The sequence below is a fragment of the Natrix helvetica genome (assembly GCF_964273705.1).
Source record: "Natrix helvetica genome assembly, chromosome: 2".
In the NCBI taxonomy this organism is placed as follows: Eukaryota; Metazoa; Chordata; class Lepidosauria; order Squamata; family Natricidae; genus Natrix; species Natrix helvetica.
This window is the reverse complement of record NC_138552.1, coordinates 14,431,254-14,447,088: the sequence shown is the minus strand read 5'-3', so window position 1 is coordinate 14,447,088 and position 15,835 is coordinate 14,431,254. Positions and strand designations below refer to the sequence as shown.

Genomic DNA, 15,835 nt, shown 5'->3' with positions numbered 1-15,835 from the left:
ATTAATCTTAGTATACTATATAAATTTTAAGTAATACAGTATAATAATAATAATAATAATAATAATAATAATAATAATAATAATAATAATAATACAATAATATCTAGAGGTGTTGGGAGAAGGGGTTATATAGGCAGGGAGGGAGGACTGGGGAGAGTCTCAATATTTGTTCATTTTAACATTTACAGTGCTATATTTAAGTACTTAAATGCTTAGATTGTTTCTTAATAATGTCAAATTTAAACTTATTTAAATGGTTGTGGCATATATAGCTAGTAATTGCCACCAGGATTCACACTTACTTATTTATGGTTATAGCAATGTAGCAATAAATATATATATAAATAACGCTATTTGTCTTAAATATTGATTAATTTAAATATTTGATTATAAAGATTATAACAATTGTATAAAGTTAATATAGACAGTTCATTCACCACTTTTTCCTCTGTGTTTCTTTAAGTTTAGAGCTTCTTTAAATTCTTTTAAGTTCTTTTCAAGTCCTTTCTTTCAACTTTGCTCAGATACTCCGGCTCTTCTAAGTTGTTACAATGTTGCGATTTCGTCAGCTTTCTCTTCCGCCTTGATACTTTGTTGCTCTATAATTAATGGCTGTCTGCTGCTGTTCCCCGGTCTAGCACGATCTTTCAAAGTCTCCTTCTGTCTCCTTTCTCCTGCTACCCGAGTCCACAGTAGCCTCAGCCAGATCGTATTTCTTTCCCCCTCGTTTCTGTTCGGGCTCCTTTTAAACTTTAAAGTGTCGCTCTCACCTCTTTCAGTGGCCTTTTTGATGGGGTTTTCACGCCAGATCTCTGGAGTCTCCCTGTTTGCCCGTTCTCCTCTATAGTTTAGGTACGTCTTTTCCCAGCCTGTAGCTCTCCGCTGTTTTCACTTGTATCAGGCGTTGCAACAATGTAGCAAAAGTTGATTCAATTCTCTTCCTTCCTTCTTCTATTTGGTGGTTTGCCGAGGCTTCAGGTCCACCATTCAGTGCAGCAAGCGGCAAACGTTTACACGCTGGGTTAAAAAGGGTATCCCCAGTCGTAACGGGCGATCGCCTTCTGCCTCGTTCGTTCTGGGGTATCCCTACTTCTCCGCTTCACCCTACAAGCTCAGCGTATCCCCCTGGGGGATCCTCCAGGCGTGTATATCGGGGAGCCCTGCTTTCTTCCCCCACTCGCCTCCACGTCACCACCGGAAGTCTTCTCCTTAGTTCTAAGTTGCTTCTCTCCTTGATCAGTTTCCACCCATTGCTTCTTGTCTTACTCTCAGGTGCTTTGGAGAATAGCTTGACTCCTTCTTCTTTTTTGCAGCCCCTGAGATATTGGAACACTGCTATCATGTCTCTCCTAGTCTTTCTTTTCATTAAACTAGACATACTCAGTTCCTGCAACTGGTCTTCATATGTTTTAGCCTCCAGTCCCCTAATCCTCTTTGCTGATCCTCTCTGCACTCTTTTTAGAGTCTCAACATTGTTTTCATAGGATGGCTAAGACAAAATTCTGATTTGACTAGATACAACTATGGTCAGTTGACATCCATAATCGTGGAATTTTTCACTTCATGTAAACCATATTACTTTTGCAGATTACTTTTAAAATGCAAGAAAACTTTTTGAGTTCTTCAGTTCTTCTCTATTTCTATCTGTCTGTCTGTCTGTCTCTCTCCCTCCCTCCCCCCCCCTCTCCTTCTCTCTCTATATATCTCTTTTGAAAAATATTTACGAATATAATCTCTTGGAAAAACAACAATCTTCCCCTCCCAACCTTCCCTTCCACCTTCAGAGAGGTGGAAGCCTAATTCCCACCAAGGTGTCTCATATCTCATGGTATGAATGGCATGACAATTAAGTACCAGCATACCTGGCTTGAAAAACATATTCAGAAGCTCATGGTTGTGCATCACCTTGGAGAGAGGTATCTTCTACTCTTGAAATTTGCATTAATGACTTGGAGGAAGAGGTGGAAGGAATGCTTATCAAATTTGCAGATGACATGGAATCATCTGGGATAGCTAATGCTGTGCTGAATAGAAATAATATTCAGAATAATTTTGATAGGTTGGAAAGTGGGCTGAAATGAAATGAAATGGGAAAAAACAGAGAAAAGTGTACAGTCCTACATTGAAGTAATAAGCTTCAAATGAACAGGTATAGGATGAGGGGTGCCTGATTTACCAATAGCAGCTTATGGTTAGATGAGTTCTTTGTCCTTGTTGTACGGTGATTTGGCCCAGGGGTACCTGAATGATTACTGGATAGAAACAAAAACTATATTGTTTTCTGTTTCTCCACTCTGTCCATCAAGTGGATCCATATTTTTTTCCAGAACAGATCAAATCTGACAGGTTATCAGATTAAAATAACTGTGAATGACTTCCTTTGCCTCCTCTTCTTAATTCTGGAATCTAAATAACTTTCTGGATCACTGAAAATCATCCTTTCAAAACCTGAACTTCCTATTTAGAACATTTAATTTGAGGTAAGCTACTTTTAAAACTTTTGGAAAGTTTTTAAAAAACTTTTACACTGCTCAAAAATCCTTGCCCCAGTAAAGTTTTCCTCCCCCCCCCCCATTCTCAATTTGTGTCACAATGAAAGACCGAACCAGATGACATTCTTGCATTACCTCCACCCACAAATTGAAAGAGATAATTGTTTGGAATGTTAAATGTCTCAGTATCCCTCAACCTTGGCAACATTAAGACATGTAGACTTCTTTCCCCAGTATTCTGGGAGTTAAAGTCCACACATCTTAAAGGTGCCAAAGTTAAGAAACTCTGGTCTAAGTTTTATTTGTCCACCAGAATGAATTGAATTGAATAGAGAGTTGGAAGGGACCTTGGAGGTCTTCTAGTCCAACCCCCTGCTTACGCAGGAAACCCTACACCAGACAAATGGTTATCCAACATCTTCTTAAAAACTTCCAGTGTTGGAGCATTCACAACTTCTGGAGGCAAGCTGTTCCACTGATTAATTGTTCTAACTGTCAGGAAATTTCTCCTCCATTCTAAGTTGCTTCTCTCCTTGATTAGTTTCTACCCATTGCTTCTTGTTCTACCCTCAAGTGCTTTGGAGAATAGTTTGACTCCCACTTCTTTGTGGCAACCCCTGAGATATTGGAACACTGCTATCATGTCTCCCCTAGTCCTTCTTTTCATTAAACTAGACATACCCAGTTCCTGCAACCGTTCTTCATCTGTTTTAGCCTCCAGTCCCCTAATCATCTTAGTTGCTCTTCTTTGCACTCTTTCTAGAGTCTCGACATCTTTTTTTTTTACATTGTGGTGACCAAACCTGAATGCACTATTCCAAGTGTGGCCTTACCAAGGCAATATAAAGTGGTATTAACATTTCATGTGATCTTGATTCTATCCCTCTATTTATGCAGCCTAGAACTGTGTTGGCTTTTTGGGCAGCTGCTGCATACTACTGGCTCATATTTAAATGGTTGTCCACTAGGACTCCAAGATCCCTCTCACCGTTACTACTATTGAGCAAGGTACCACATATACTGTACCTGTGCATTTTGTTTTTCTTGCCGAAATGTAGAACTTTACTTTTTTCACCATTGAATGTCATTTTATTAGATAGTGCCCAATGTTTAAGTTTGTCAAGAAACTTCTGTATCTTGAACCTATCTTCTGGAGTGTTGGCTATTCCTGCCAGTTTGGCATCATCTGCAAATTTGAAGAGTTCCAATGACAAGGCCTAGGTAGAGTTTCTATTTGTCACACTAGATTGCCCTTTTATGTCATATAAGGCCTTACTTCTTTTTTCTTGAAGATCCAGAGCAAGAAATAAATGGGTATTAAACACCAGGTTAATATCCTAAAGTTCTGTGTTCACAAACATTTCCTCAGATAAATAACAGTAAAGAGAACCAGTGACATATTTTCAAGACTGGGATTTACCCAATAACTTTGAATTGCTGAGATCTCCCAAAATATGGACTTGGTTTCACCCCATTGTGGGTAATGAATATTTCCACCTCCTTTTTATCAAACCCTTCAGCAATCTCTTCTAAAATTATGGTCATTTGATGCAGGCAGGAAATATTATTTAGCCTGTGTGCTAGATTTAACAGGAAATTACCTTGAAATAAAGTACCATTCATCGACCTTTATCCTTATCATCTATCCATGTTTTTAATTTTGCTCATTGTTTGTGCATATGTAAAATTATACTTGTGTCCGAGTTGGTGAATTCAGAATATTATTAAAAATTGTTATTTATTTATTAATTAGATTTCTAGACCGCCCCCTCTCCCCGGAGTGTGAAGTACTTTGGATCTGATCCCCAAAAGGTCCTTCAAAGTGCAGCATTTAGGAAGCAAGAGAAGCATCTCTCTAAAATTCTGGTTTAAGCTCTGTATGGCTTAGGCTGTTGGTATCGCCTTGAATATTCTGATTGTTGAAGGGGATGAGACCAACTTTTCAAGAGGTTTCTGAGGTCTTCACTAATGTACTTGGTCAAAGTCTTTCTTCCCACTTAATTACCATGCAAGATGGTTGGTCAAACATCTATTTTATCTTCTAACTTTATATGACCCTTCGGAGTCTTTCCTAGTCTTGAACCCAATCTTTTGGCTGAATGAAGGATTATCATGTTTTGGGATAAATTAAGGATTATCATGTTTCTTTCCACCCAAATTTTCTTTCCTTTTCAGTTCTTTGAACCATTACACCTGAATTTTCAGCAGCAGTCCATACCATAATGCATTTCACCATCACCGCCTATCAGATTGGCTTTGTTCTCCCAGTTGTCTCTTCCCCTCTTCGTCCTGTATATGTCTACTTACTTAAGGCTTGCAAGCAGAGCTTTTTCTTGTTGTTTAATGTTTGTACAACACCTAATCATTGTAGACACACTGGTGATAGCTGTAGTGGCAACAGCAATAATAGTGGCAGTGGTACATAAATAGCACCTCTATTGAGTCTGTGTTCTGAATAGCTAAGCCTCGAGTAAGTTGTCTTATAATTGTTTTAAGTAAGCTGCATTGTGTAAAAAAATACCATAGTGCCCTTATCTGTCTTTCCTTAATCCTGCAACTAGTTTAACTTAACAGACCCATTGAACACTGTGCCATACCAAAGACAGAAAACAAAAAGGGCTTTCCATTTAGCTAGTTCCATCAATTATGCCAACAGCACCATTACCCTGACATCTTCATTCCTACAATGATGGCCTTAGTGGTGTGGTTAATAAAATTTTGATAGATGTATTATCTGAAGTCATGATATTGGCAGAAGCATCTCTCCCTTGGAGCTGGAATCTATGGCTAATGATAGAACAGAGAAGATTAATTTACTCTAGGTCTGGGCTTCTGATTTCTGGAAAGCCAGGGGATGGATGGGACGGCAATGATGATACTATTAGTACCGCTACTACCACCACCACCACCACTACAAATCGTGCAGTAGGAGTTTTTGCAATGCTTCACTGGCTGCCTTGTCAGGAGCTTAGCTGGCGTTATAAAAGTAGAGGAAAAACAGGGAGAAAAGTGGCTTTCCCAAGAATCTTATCCCCTAAAAGGGAAGTTGGATGCCAAATTGAAATTCCTGCAGGATTTCTGATAGCAGTGAGGGAATTGTGAAGCCCACAATTAAGCATATGGGCATTAAGATAATTGTCAGATCTGTTGGCGGACATGATAGAAGACAGATGGGTACGAAACAGCCTCTCTACTGCAGCACCCTGGGAGACACAATTTGATGTTTTACCTGCCTGAGCTCCTTTGCTGTGTTTGTCACTAAATGTGCTGCACAGCGCCTTACTGACTGTTAAGTGTTTTTGTGTGTGTGTGTGTGTATATATACATACAATATATACCTATCACAGTGCCTCGGCGCCCTCTAGTGAAAAGCTACACGGAAACCTTGCCATGATGTTTAAATGCCTCTGTTTATTTCCAGCATCTCCCCAAGCTATTGAATAGGAGACCCCACGGCTTCTTGGGTTTATTTAGTTTTTATTATATTTATTTATTTATTTAGTGTGTCAAACATGTACAAGAGAACAGGTATAAGTATAAACATGGACATGAACACAGGAAATGGGTATGAATAAATGGGGACAATAGGACAGGGACGGTAGGCATGCTGGTACACTTATGCACGCCCCCTCTTAGGAATGGGGTGAGGTCCATGGTAGACAGTTTAAGGTTAAACTTTTGGGGGTTTGAGGATGTAACAACAGAGTTAGGTAGAGCATTCCAGGTGTTGACCAATCTGTTGCTGAAGTCATATTTCCTGCAATCAAATTAGGAGCGGTTCACCTTGAGTTTGTATCTATTGTTTGCCCGTCTATTATTGCGGTTGACGCTGAAGTAGTCGTTGATAGGTAGGACATTGTAGCGGATAATTTTGTGTACTATGCTTAGGTCAGATTTTATTCGGTGTTATTCTAGGTTGACCAAGTCCAAAGTTTCAAGCCTGGTGGCATAAGGGATTCTGTTGTGAGTAGAAGAGTGGAGTACTCTTCTCGTGAAATACCTCTGGACTCACTCGATCTTATTAATGTCCGATGTACAGTGTGGATTCCAGGCAGACGAGCTGTATTTGAGAATTGGTCTGGCAAAGGTTTTGTATGCTCTAGTTTGCAGTACAATGTTACTGGAGAAGAAGCTTTGCAAAATTAGGTTAACAACTCTTAATGCCTTTTTGGCAATGCTGTGACAGTGAGCTCTGGGGCTTGGATCGTTTGAGATGATTACTCCTAGGTCCTAGGTTGTTTCACTTAAAATGGTCCTGTCTAAATATTTCCTTCCTTCTCCTCTGGCAGGTTGGGGCTCATCGTGAAGATGCCGTTGGCCTCCGTGGCAGCCATTCACTTGTGCCAAACCAGGTTCCTGTCCCACAGCTGCCAGTGCAGTCTGCAACATCTCCTGACTTAAACCAGCCTCCGGATCCTTACCGAGGTATGTGCAACGGCATTGCTTGGCCCTGTGCCTTGATCTATATAATCTATAATCAATGACAGCAGGCTTCAAATGTCAGGAGGGTAGCCACATAGAAGAAGGAGTGGACTTACTCTTTATTAAAACCACACCCCTACTGAAAGGCTCTCTGTGTAGATCAGGGGTGTCCAAACTTGGGAACTTTAAGACTTGTGGACTTCAATTCTCAGAATTCCCCAGCCAGCCATGCTGGCTGGGGAATTCTGGGAGTTGAAGTCCACAAGTCTTAAAGGTCCCAAGTTTGGACACCCCTGGTGTAGATGGAGAAGTAAATATATGACAGCTTGCCAAACTAGTTAATAATGTGGCTTGTTGATTTATTAAAGGTTTCATGTTAAAACCTAATATTACAGTATACACAATCGCAATTATTTCACTCTACAGTTAAATAATTCTTTCTGAAACACAATGAAATCTTCAAAAAAAATGTTTTGCTTAATATTGAAATTGGGATCAACACAAAGCAGAATATTGATTGATTTTTTTTTCATTGAATGTTTGATTGGATAAAATGTAATCATCATGCCGCCATGAAAACATCTGGGAAAGTGGCAAATGGCGATTGCCTGACTGTAGTTGTCATAAGTGCAAGCTGCCAAGCACCCAGATTGCAATCACCTGACGGCAGGCATTCAACCACGGTCATAGGTGGAAGGGAGGACTGATTGTAAGTCACGTTTTTCAGCACTGTTCTAAGTTCGAATGGTTATACGTCAAGGCTACTGTAGGACTTTCAAATGGAACGATGGCTCAGTAGTTGAAGCAGTCCAGCAGTATTGAGGTTTTGTGGTGAGGCATTGGTGGGAACTGTTTGTTTTCCCATTGTTGGGGTTGCCTTTCTACATCCTGAGTCAAAATGGTGGAAAACCATATCACTGAATATTGGCAATTGGTAGCTATAGAAGAGAAACCAGATGGCCAGAAGTGGTATTCACTCAGTTCAGACCGGTTCGGGCAAACCAGTAGCAGAAATTTTGAGTAGTTCAGTGAACCAGCAAATACCACCTCTGGTTGGCCCTCCCCTCCCACCCCCACCGTTCCCTATCCTATATTCCCTTGTTTTTTAGCTCAGCTGATTTGCGCAGCAAAGCAGATTGCCGCGCCTCAGCCAAGCTAAACAACAGCTCAGCTCACCAGTGCTGCCACCGAGGGTGGTCCTTGAGTGCTGCACGCATGTGCGAAGCATGCGTGCAAAGTGCTCTCTCATAGAACCAATAGGAAAAGTTTTAGAATCCCACCACTGCACTGGGCCCATAGCTCTCCCATACTTGCTATAGAACAGGGGTGTCAAACTCGCAGCCTACGGGCCAGATGTGTCACGCGCTAGCCATGCCCCCCCTACCTATTTTCGCAAAGGGGGGTGAGTTTTGATACATCACGTGACGACAACATGTCATCACAAGTTTGACACCCCTGCTCTAGAAGAACAAATGCGAATTACCTTATCTCCAGTTTCCCCTAACATTTTTAGTACATCCAACCAGCCAGTGTGCTCCATAGATAAAAATGTTGGGACTGTTCCAGCAGAACAGGCACAAATGAAACTCCTGATGGAGTTTGAGAGACTTGTTTACAAAAAGAGAACAAATTACTGTATTTTTTGGAGTATAAGACGCACCTTTTTTTCCCTCAAAAAAGAGGCTGAAAATCTGGGTGCATCTTATACACTGAATACAGCATTTTTGGCCTCCCAAACTCCGCCCCCTTCACCAAAATGGCCGTGCATAGCTTTTAGGAGGCTTTCAGAGAGCTCCTTGGGGCTGGGGAGGGCAGAAATTAGCAAAAAACAGGCCGTTTTTTGCTCAATTTTGCCTCCTCCAGCCCCCAGGAATACACTATAAGCCTCCTAAAGGCTATCCATGCCCTTTTTTTTGAAAAAAAAAAACTGGCCTGTTTTTTGCTCGTTTTTTCCCCACCCCCACCCCCAGGAGTACTCTACAAGCCTCCTAAAGGCTATGTGTGCTCTTTTTTTAAAAAAAAAATGGGCCTGTTTTCGTGGAAAACAGGTCGTTTTTGGGAGGTTTGTAGAATGCAAAAACTTTTTAAAAAATTTGCCCCAAAACCTTGGTGCGTCTTATACTCCAGTGCGTCTTGTACTCCAAAAAATGCAGTACTTTATTCAGGGATGTCCAAACTTGGGAACTTTAAGAATTGTGGACTTCAACTCCCAGAATTCCCCAGCCAGCCATGCTGGCTGGGGAATTCTGGGAGTTGAAGTCCACAAGTCTTAAAGTTCTCAAGTTTGGACACCCCTGACTTTATTCAAGGAAAGTGCTTTAGTTTTCAAGCTAGTGGAGGACAGCAATGGTAGTGGTGGTTGTTACTTTACTTTACTTTTAAATGTGAGGGGAAATATTCTCGCTTGCTTGCAATGATTTCCTCTTGTTCTTTTGGGGATTATCAGATGATGAGAAGATTAAGAAGTGCAAAAAGGGGAAAAAACACATGTGCGTTGAGTATGACTTCATGAAACCCACTTTCAATGTTAAAGAAAGAAGGCAACCATAATAGAATGTGGGAAGCTTCTGTTCATCTCTAGCTGTAGCTCGGGAGCTTTCCTGAGTAGGATGTTAGAAATACTCATGGAAGCCTTTTCTTACATGAGGTGCCTCTCTTCTTTTTGTCCTTCTCTAGAAGACAGTGGAAAAAACAAGCATATTTCTAGACAAAATACTGCTCCTACCACAAACTCTACACCGGATACACCTGGAAAAAATTTTTTTAATAGAAAACTATTTTTTTCTTTTAACACTGTTTTTATTTGTTTTATTTTCTATTTTTAAAATAGTTTTCTTTCGAAACTATTTAAAAACAGTTTTAAAAGAGCCGTGTCGGCGCAGTGATTAGAATGCAGTATTGCAGGCTAACTCTGCCCATTGCCAGGAGTTCGATTCTGGCTGGCTCAAGGTTGGCTCGGCCTTTCATCCTTCGAACGATGGAAAATGAGAGACCAGATTGTTTGGGTCTGACATTGTAAGCTGCTCAGAGAGTGCTGGAAAGCACCATGGAGTGATATATAAATCTACGTGCTGTTGCTATTTAATAACTGTTTTCATTAAATGGGTTTTCTTTTTCTTTTTTCTTTTTGCAATACAAAAAGGTTGTTAATGTAGCGCCCACACAATTCTTAAACATTGTTACTATTGGTAATATGTAAGGGTGATATGTAAGGTGGCTCAGTGGCTAAGACGCTGAGCTTGTCAATCAGAAAGGTCGGCGGTTCAAATCCCTAGCGCTGCATAACGGGATGAGTTACAGTTACTTGTCCCAGCTTCTGTTCAACCTAGCAGTTTGAACCTAGCATGTAAAAATGCAAGTAGAAAAATAGGAACCACCTTTGGTGGGAAGGTAACAGCCTTCCGTGCGCCTTCGGCATTTAGTCATGCCAGCCACATGACCACACAGAGGTCTTCGGACAGCGCTGGCTCTAAGGCTTAGAAACAGAGATGAGCAACGCCCCCTAGAGTTGGGAACCACTAGCACATACGTGCGAGGGGAACCTTTACCTTTATTGGTGATACGCGTGTTCATATACGTTTTGTACGAATGCCCGCATGCAGACCTATTCTTCTTTTCCCTTCTGCACAGGCATGCCAACTGGACTTCAAGGGCAAAGCATATCTTCAGGGAGTTCTGAAATCAAATCTGATGACGAAGGAGAGGAGAACCTCCAGGACTCGAAATCTTCCGACGACAAGAAGTTAGACGATGACAAGAAGGATATCAAATCAATTACTAGGTCAAGATCTAGGTAACCGTATATAATAGTGTCGCTTCATTTAATTCCTTTATTGGATTTTGATGAAGTGAACAGAACAGGAAGAAACTCTGTTGAGTTTTTTTTCTCCTGCTGGTCAAAAATAAGACAAGAAACTCATAGCCCTTTCTTAGAAGTACTAAAGAGTATCTGTTTGGAAGCTTGTACGCTAGAAGGGCTGAATTTGGGGAAAGGACGAACGCTTAGGCAGAACTGTAGGGACAGAGCTATATATAGATTTAAATGAGAGCCAGTTTCAGTGGTCTGATGTACCTATGAAAACACACACAAAATTTTAAACAGATGCCATTTTTATAATAGTTATTTTATAATAGTTATGTGGAATACACATGTTCCTGGTTTTTTTTTAAAGAACATAACTGTAATCATAACTGTAAGCTGGATAAATCAGGGTAGCTTGTCCAATTTAAGCAGAAGTAATTGTTAAGATATGATCTAAGGCACATTGCCAAGGTTTGGAAAGAAACTTGAATAAATTCATCAAGTCTTGTTCCCAATAATAGCTTGGAACCCTTTTGTAGACCATTATTTCTTGCTTACAGGCATCAGTATGCAAGATTCCTCTTTCATTACCACTGACCCTCGGTCTGTCCCTTATGTTTTTCATAAACTATATTGGATTTCATCAGCAAGGACGCTTCTGAATCATCTTCTATTACATTCAGATTTTTGTCTTGAACGATAGAACGGTTGTTGAGTATTAAATAAACTAAGTTCTCCTTGTGAGTGGGTTTTATGAAATGGCTGGAATACAGAAAAGTCTCAGAAATAAATAAAAATGTATAAAATTTAATTTAATAGGAGCCACTTTGCACTTAGGATAACATTTTGCTTCTTCAGCATGCAACTATTTCAATCTCTTGCATTCGGTGGCTGAAGGAATCGGTAATTCAGGCAAGAACTACGAAATAGCCTTGAGAGATTCCCTGATGCCTGAATGCATAAAAATTGTATTCTGATTTCTACGTGTGTAAAATACTACATGATATAAATCCCCATAGCACAGCAGACCTAATACCAAAGATGTGCAGCTAAGTGGGCTGTGAGAAGTATCTGCAGAGAACTTCAAACTGACTCATAAAGTGGCAATAAAAGAAATATATATTTAACAGTATAGCTAAAACCATTTTAATTCAGATTGGCTAATGCTGATGTCAGATATTAAGTGCTCATATTTATTATATGAGCATTTATTTGTTGATTGATTATTGATTGATTATTACTATTAACCCTTTCAAGTGTGCTCTGAGAGTAAAGGATAAGTACAAATTGGAAATAAAATCCACCAGATCATCATTTTCATCTCGCTAAATCTTAGAATTTCTTTGGGTCATACTGGCTCTTCGCTCAACTGGCTAATGTGATGACTATAATTCATTACATATATATGTAATCAAATAAATAAATAGAAAATCTGCATCCAGTTTTCCAGGGAAAAGGCAGCTCTACAGGGACAAAGGCCAATTTGCCAATGATACTTGCAAGTATCGTTACATCTCACTTCACCCTTTTGCTTTGGATTTTAGCAGGCTCTGTAGAAAGTTTTATATCATTCAGACATTTTTGAGAAACCTGATTTAGCTGCAGGCTAAATCACCCTTTAGTATAATATAAAAACTCAACCTTAGCTTTAGTGTTAAGGTATTTTACCTATGCGGTGCCTTGGATTTAATTCCAGAAAGATGTTCCAGAATGCATAGAGGCACACTCAGCATCTGCTTGCACCCTCTTAAGCAGATGTGTCTTTCCAACTATCCTGGAATAATACAATGCTGCTTTAAAGGGTTTCAAAAAAGCCTTGTGCTCACAAGCATTCTGAAGCATGTTTTTGGAATCAGATTTTAAGACCTGCTCAAAACAATTATTCTCTCAAAATTGTATTAGTTTATCAAAACACAGAAGAAAAATGAAATACAAAGAAAAATGAAAGCAATGGGAAAATAGGGGAGGATGAGAAGAAGACGAAAAACTGTAGGGTAAATGGGGGTGAAAAGCATTGACTTTCGACTCTTTTTGGTGCAGTAGAGTAAGGTAATAAAATACAACCTCAAGTTTTCCCTTTTACATAATACATACTAGCCATTTCTATAACAACAACCCTATCTAATCATCAAAACCCAAAATCAAAATTTCATTTTTTTTCTACCTCAAGCCCCCAAATTCAAAACCATTTTCCGAATAGAAACAAAATTAATCACATTCATTTACTTTAATCAAAACAGTCAATTTAGCCATCTCTGCTAACTCCAACTTTTGTAGTCATTCGTTCATTCTAGGAATCAAAGAATCCTTCCATTTTTGTGCATAGAATGTTCTTGCTGCTGTCAGCATATATAACATCAAAATTCCAATTTCTTTTTCAAATGGAATAGAATAGAATAGGAATTCTTTATTGGCGAAATGTGATTGGACGCACAAGGAATTTGTCTTCGGTGCATAAGCTCTCATTGTACATAAAAGCTTAAGTGATAAATCATGATCATAGTCATCATAAAAATAAATTCATCATAAATCATAAGATACAACACAGTGATAGAATCTACATAAACCGTACTAGGAAACTAAATAAAACAATATAAATCGTAAAGTTATAGTCATAAGTAGAAAAGGAGATAGGTAATAGGAAAGATGAGAAGAAGAATATTAATACAGTCTTACTAAAACTTACTTTATCCATTAAGCCAAAGGAAAAGTCTCTGATTTTATCTAGAACGATTGTGAACCAATTTCTTGAATATGTCAAAAATCATGCTACAGTTGTGGCTCTTTCATTGATATATGTAATGTTTATTACATTCAATATGACAGATAGCAATGAAACCATGTATTGGCACGTATGGCTTTTTTAAAAAGTGAAGCATTTTGTCCGTTCAGATTTATTTGGCCTTCTGCCACCTTATTCAATGTAGCTAAAGCTTTACGTCCCTGTGTTGCTTTTAAGTAAGGCTCGTACTTTGAAATGACATGTTGATTAAAACCCCTGAAGTTTCAACCCCATTAGAAAATCCTGTGCTATGTTTCCCTCTCAGCAATAATGACGACGAAGATCTTACTCCGGAACAAAAAGCAGAGCGTGAGAAGGAAAGAAGAATGGCCAACAATGCCCGTGAGCGCCTGCGTGTCCGTGACATCAACGAGGCTTTCAAAGAGCTGGGCCGGATGGTGCAGCTCCATCTAAAAAGCGACAAGCCCCAGACCAAACTTTTAATCTTACATCAAGCTGTAGCAGTTATCCTCAGTTTAGAGCAGCAAGTCAGAGGTGAGTTAAGGCTAACTTTATCCAATTGATCTGCAAATCTCAATCAGATGTTTTGTAACCTTAGATCTTAAGAGGATTACTATGCTTTGCTAATGATGTGAAGATGGATTACATGACTCCAGGTCATAAGGATGCTTTGTTAAAACCTTGGTCTGAGCTCATACAGGCCAGGACACCACTACTGTCAGAGTTCGTTGCAGAAAAATCAAATCCAGAAAGCACACAGAGGATAACTGATTCAGCTGGATTTCATTAACTTCTTTATATACATAAGAATAGATGAATAAATGTACAATACCAACAGGTGGTTCTTCCAAGTAAACAGAAAACAGGAGAGTTACAAGCAAACACAAGCAGTTAGTTTCATTTCAGCAGACAAGCTCAGACAGACCTCTAGTTTACTTCTCAGAGCAGCAGACTGCTTAATTTTCTCTTTCAATTCTCTGCACAGACTCAGATCTGTTTAAGCTCCCATTGGCTGACTTAGTTGCTATGCCTATTCATTGGCTGACCTTGTTCCCATGTCTCTCTCAGTCATGAATATTTTAACAACTATGCTATGTAAGCTGCTATGAAAGGATCATCTTTATGCTACGAAGTGGTATCATTGAAATGACTAACCTTGAAATTTAGTCCACACTTAAAAAGAAAAAAAGCTTGGATCCCAAGAAGCAAGTCCCTGATTATAAGTCAGCTATAATTCAGTTATAAGATGGGGGCATTATGTGTTGAAGATGGTTAGTGAAGTAGGAAGATCACATGCTAACCTATAGTATTCTGGGTTTAGCTTATTTAATTTCTACTTATTTCATTTTTAATTTTTGGAGAGCTTTTGTTTTAAGACGTTTGTAAGCCACCCAGAGTCCCATGACAGTGACATGTGCGGCATATAAATTTAATAAAGGAATAAAATGAAATAAGCCAGTATCACAAAATTCATTTTAAATTATGTTATCAATCCAGTGATGGTTATTACTCCAAACTCCTAAGGTGGTTAGTATGTTTAGTAGATAAATTATGTTATACATCAAGCAACTGCCTGATGCACAACACCAGTGCTAAGTTGCAGTGATTAAAATAACTTTAAACTTCTGATCTGAAGTAACAATTGTTCTGAAATGCAGGTGAATCTGTCTCAAATGTCACAAATTGAGATGAGCGAGGCCTGGAGATGAAATGAAAACAATTTTTAAGTGGAAAATTAGCCAAAGACACGAGATCCAGAGAATCAAAATTATTTATCATTATAATGGAGCTTCCTGGCCAATTGAAGGAAACGACAGCAGGATGAGGCGGATGTTATACTTGAACGCACAAAGTAGCTAGGCCACAGGCTTTAAAGGTTGTTGTCAGCCCTGAAGATGGTCTGACTGAGGCCATTTTGAGACTTCGGCGCTGACACACTGGAGAAGAGGGACAGGGAGAGGGAAATAGAGAGGGCTTTGTAGTTAAAACAAATTACTTTATCTTGGGAATCAAGGACATTCCTGCAGGTACACGGAGTGAGGCGACATATCCAATAAACTTATTCTTTGAGGAAACTACCTGCCTCAGAGTCTTGTTTGATGTGGGTATGTTACTTGGAACCCTGACAGTTGTTTAACATTATCTTAAATTTTGGTTTCACAGAAAGAAATCTGAATCCTAAAGCAGCGTGTTTGAAAAGAAGGGAAGAAGAGAAAGTATCTTCAGACCCTCCTCCGCTTTCTTTGGCAGGACCCCACCCTGGAATGGGAGACACATCTAATCATATGGGGCAGATGTAAAAAAAGGAAAAAGGTATGTACATCTTGAATAGTTTCCTCATAGTAACAGTAATACCATGGCTACCATGTTTCCCTG

At 39.3% G+C, this 15,835-nt stretch overlaps 1 protein-coding gene across 17 annotated transcripts in view; it reads left to right on the top strand.

Moving 5' to 3' along the window:
• The window catches only part of TCF4 (transcription factor 4), a 449,273-nt gene that overhangs the window by 424,148 nt on the left and 9,290 nt on the right, over positions 1 to 15,835 (top strand). For 15 of the 17 annotated variants that reach the window (XR_014174417.1, XM_081941830.1, XM_081941822.1 and 12 more), the window contains 4 exons: positions 6,782 to 6,917; positions 10,545 to 10,707; positions 13,764 to 13,993; positions 15,623 to 15,772. Coding sequence is in view for 16 of the 17 variants with exons in the window: in XM_081941830.1 (XP_081797956.1) it covers positions 6,782 to 6,917; positions 10,545 to 10,707; positions 13,764 to 13,993; positions 15,623 to 15,759 (666 nt within the window). In the remaining variant the exon portion in view is untranslated. The remainder of the gene's footprint in view (positions 1 to 6,781; positions 6,918 to 10,544; positions 10,708 to 13,763; positions 13,994 to 15,622; positions 15,773 to 15,835) is intronic. The other 2 variants (XM_081941828.1, XM_081941826.1) reach the window with 1 other exon arrangement.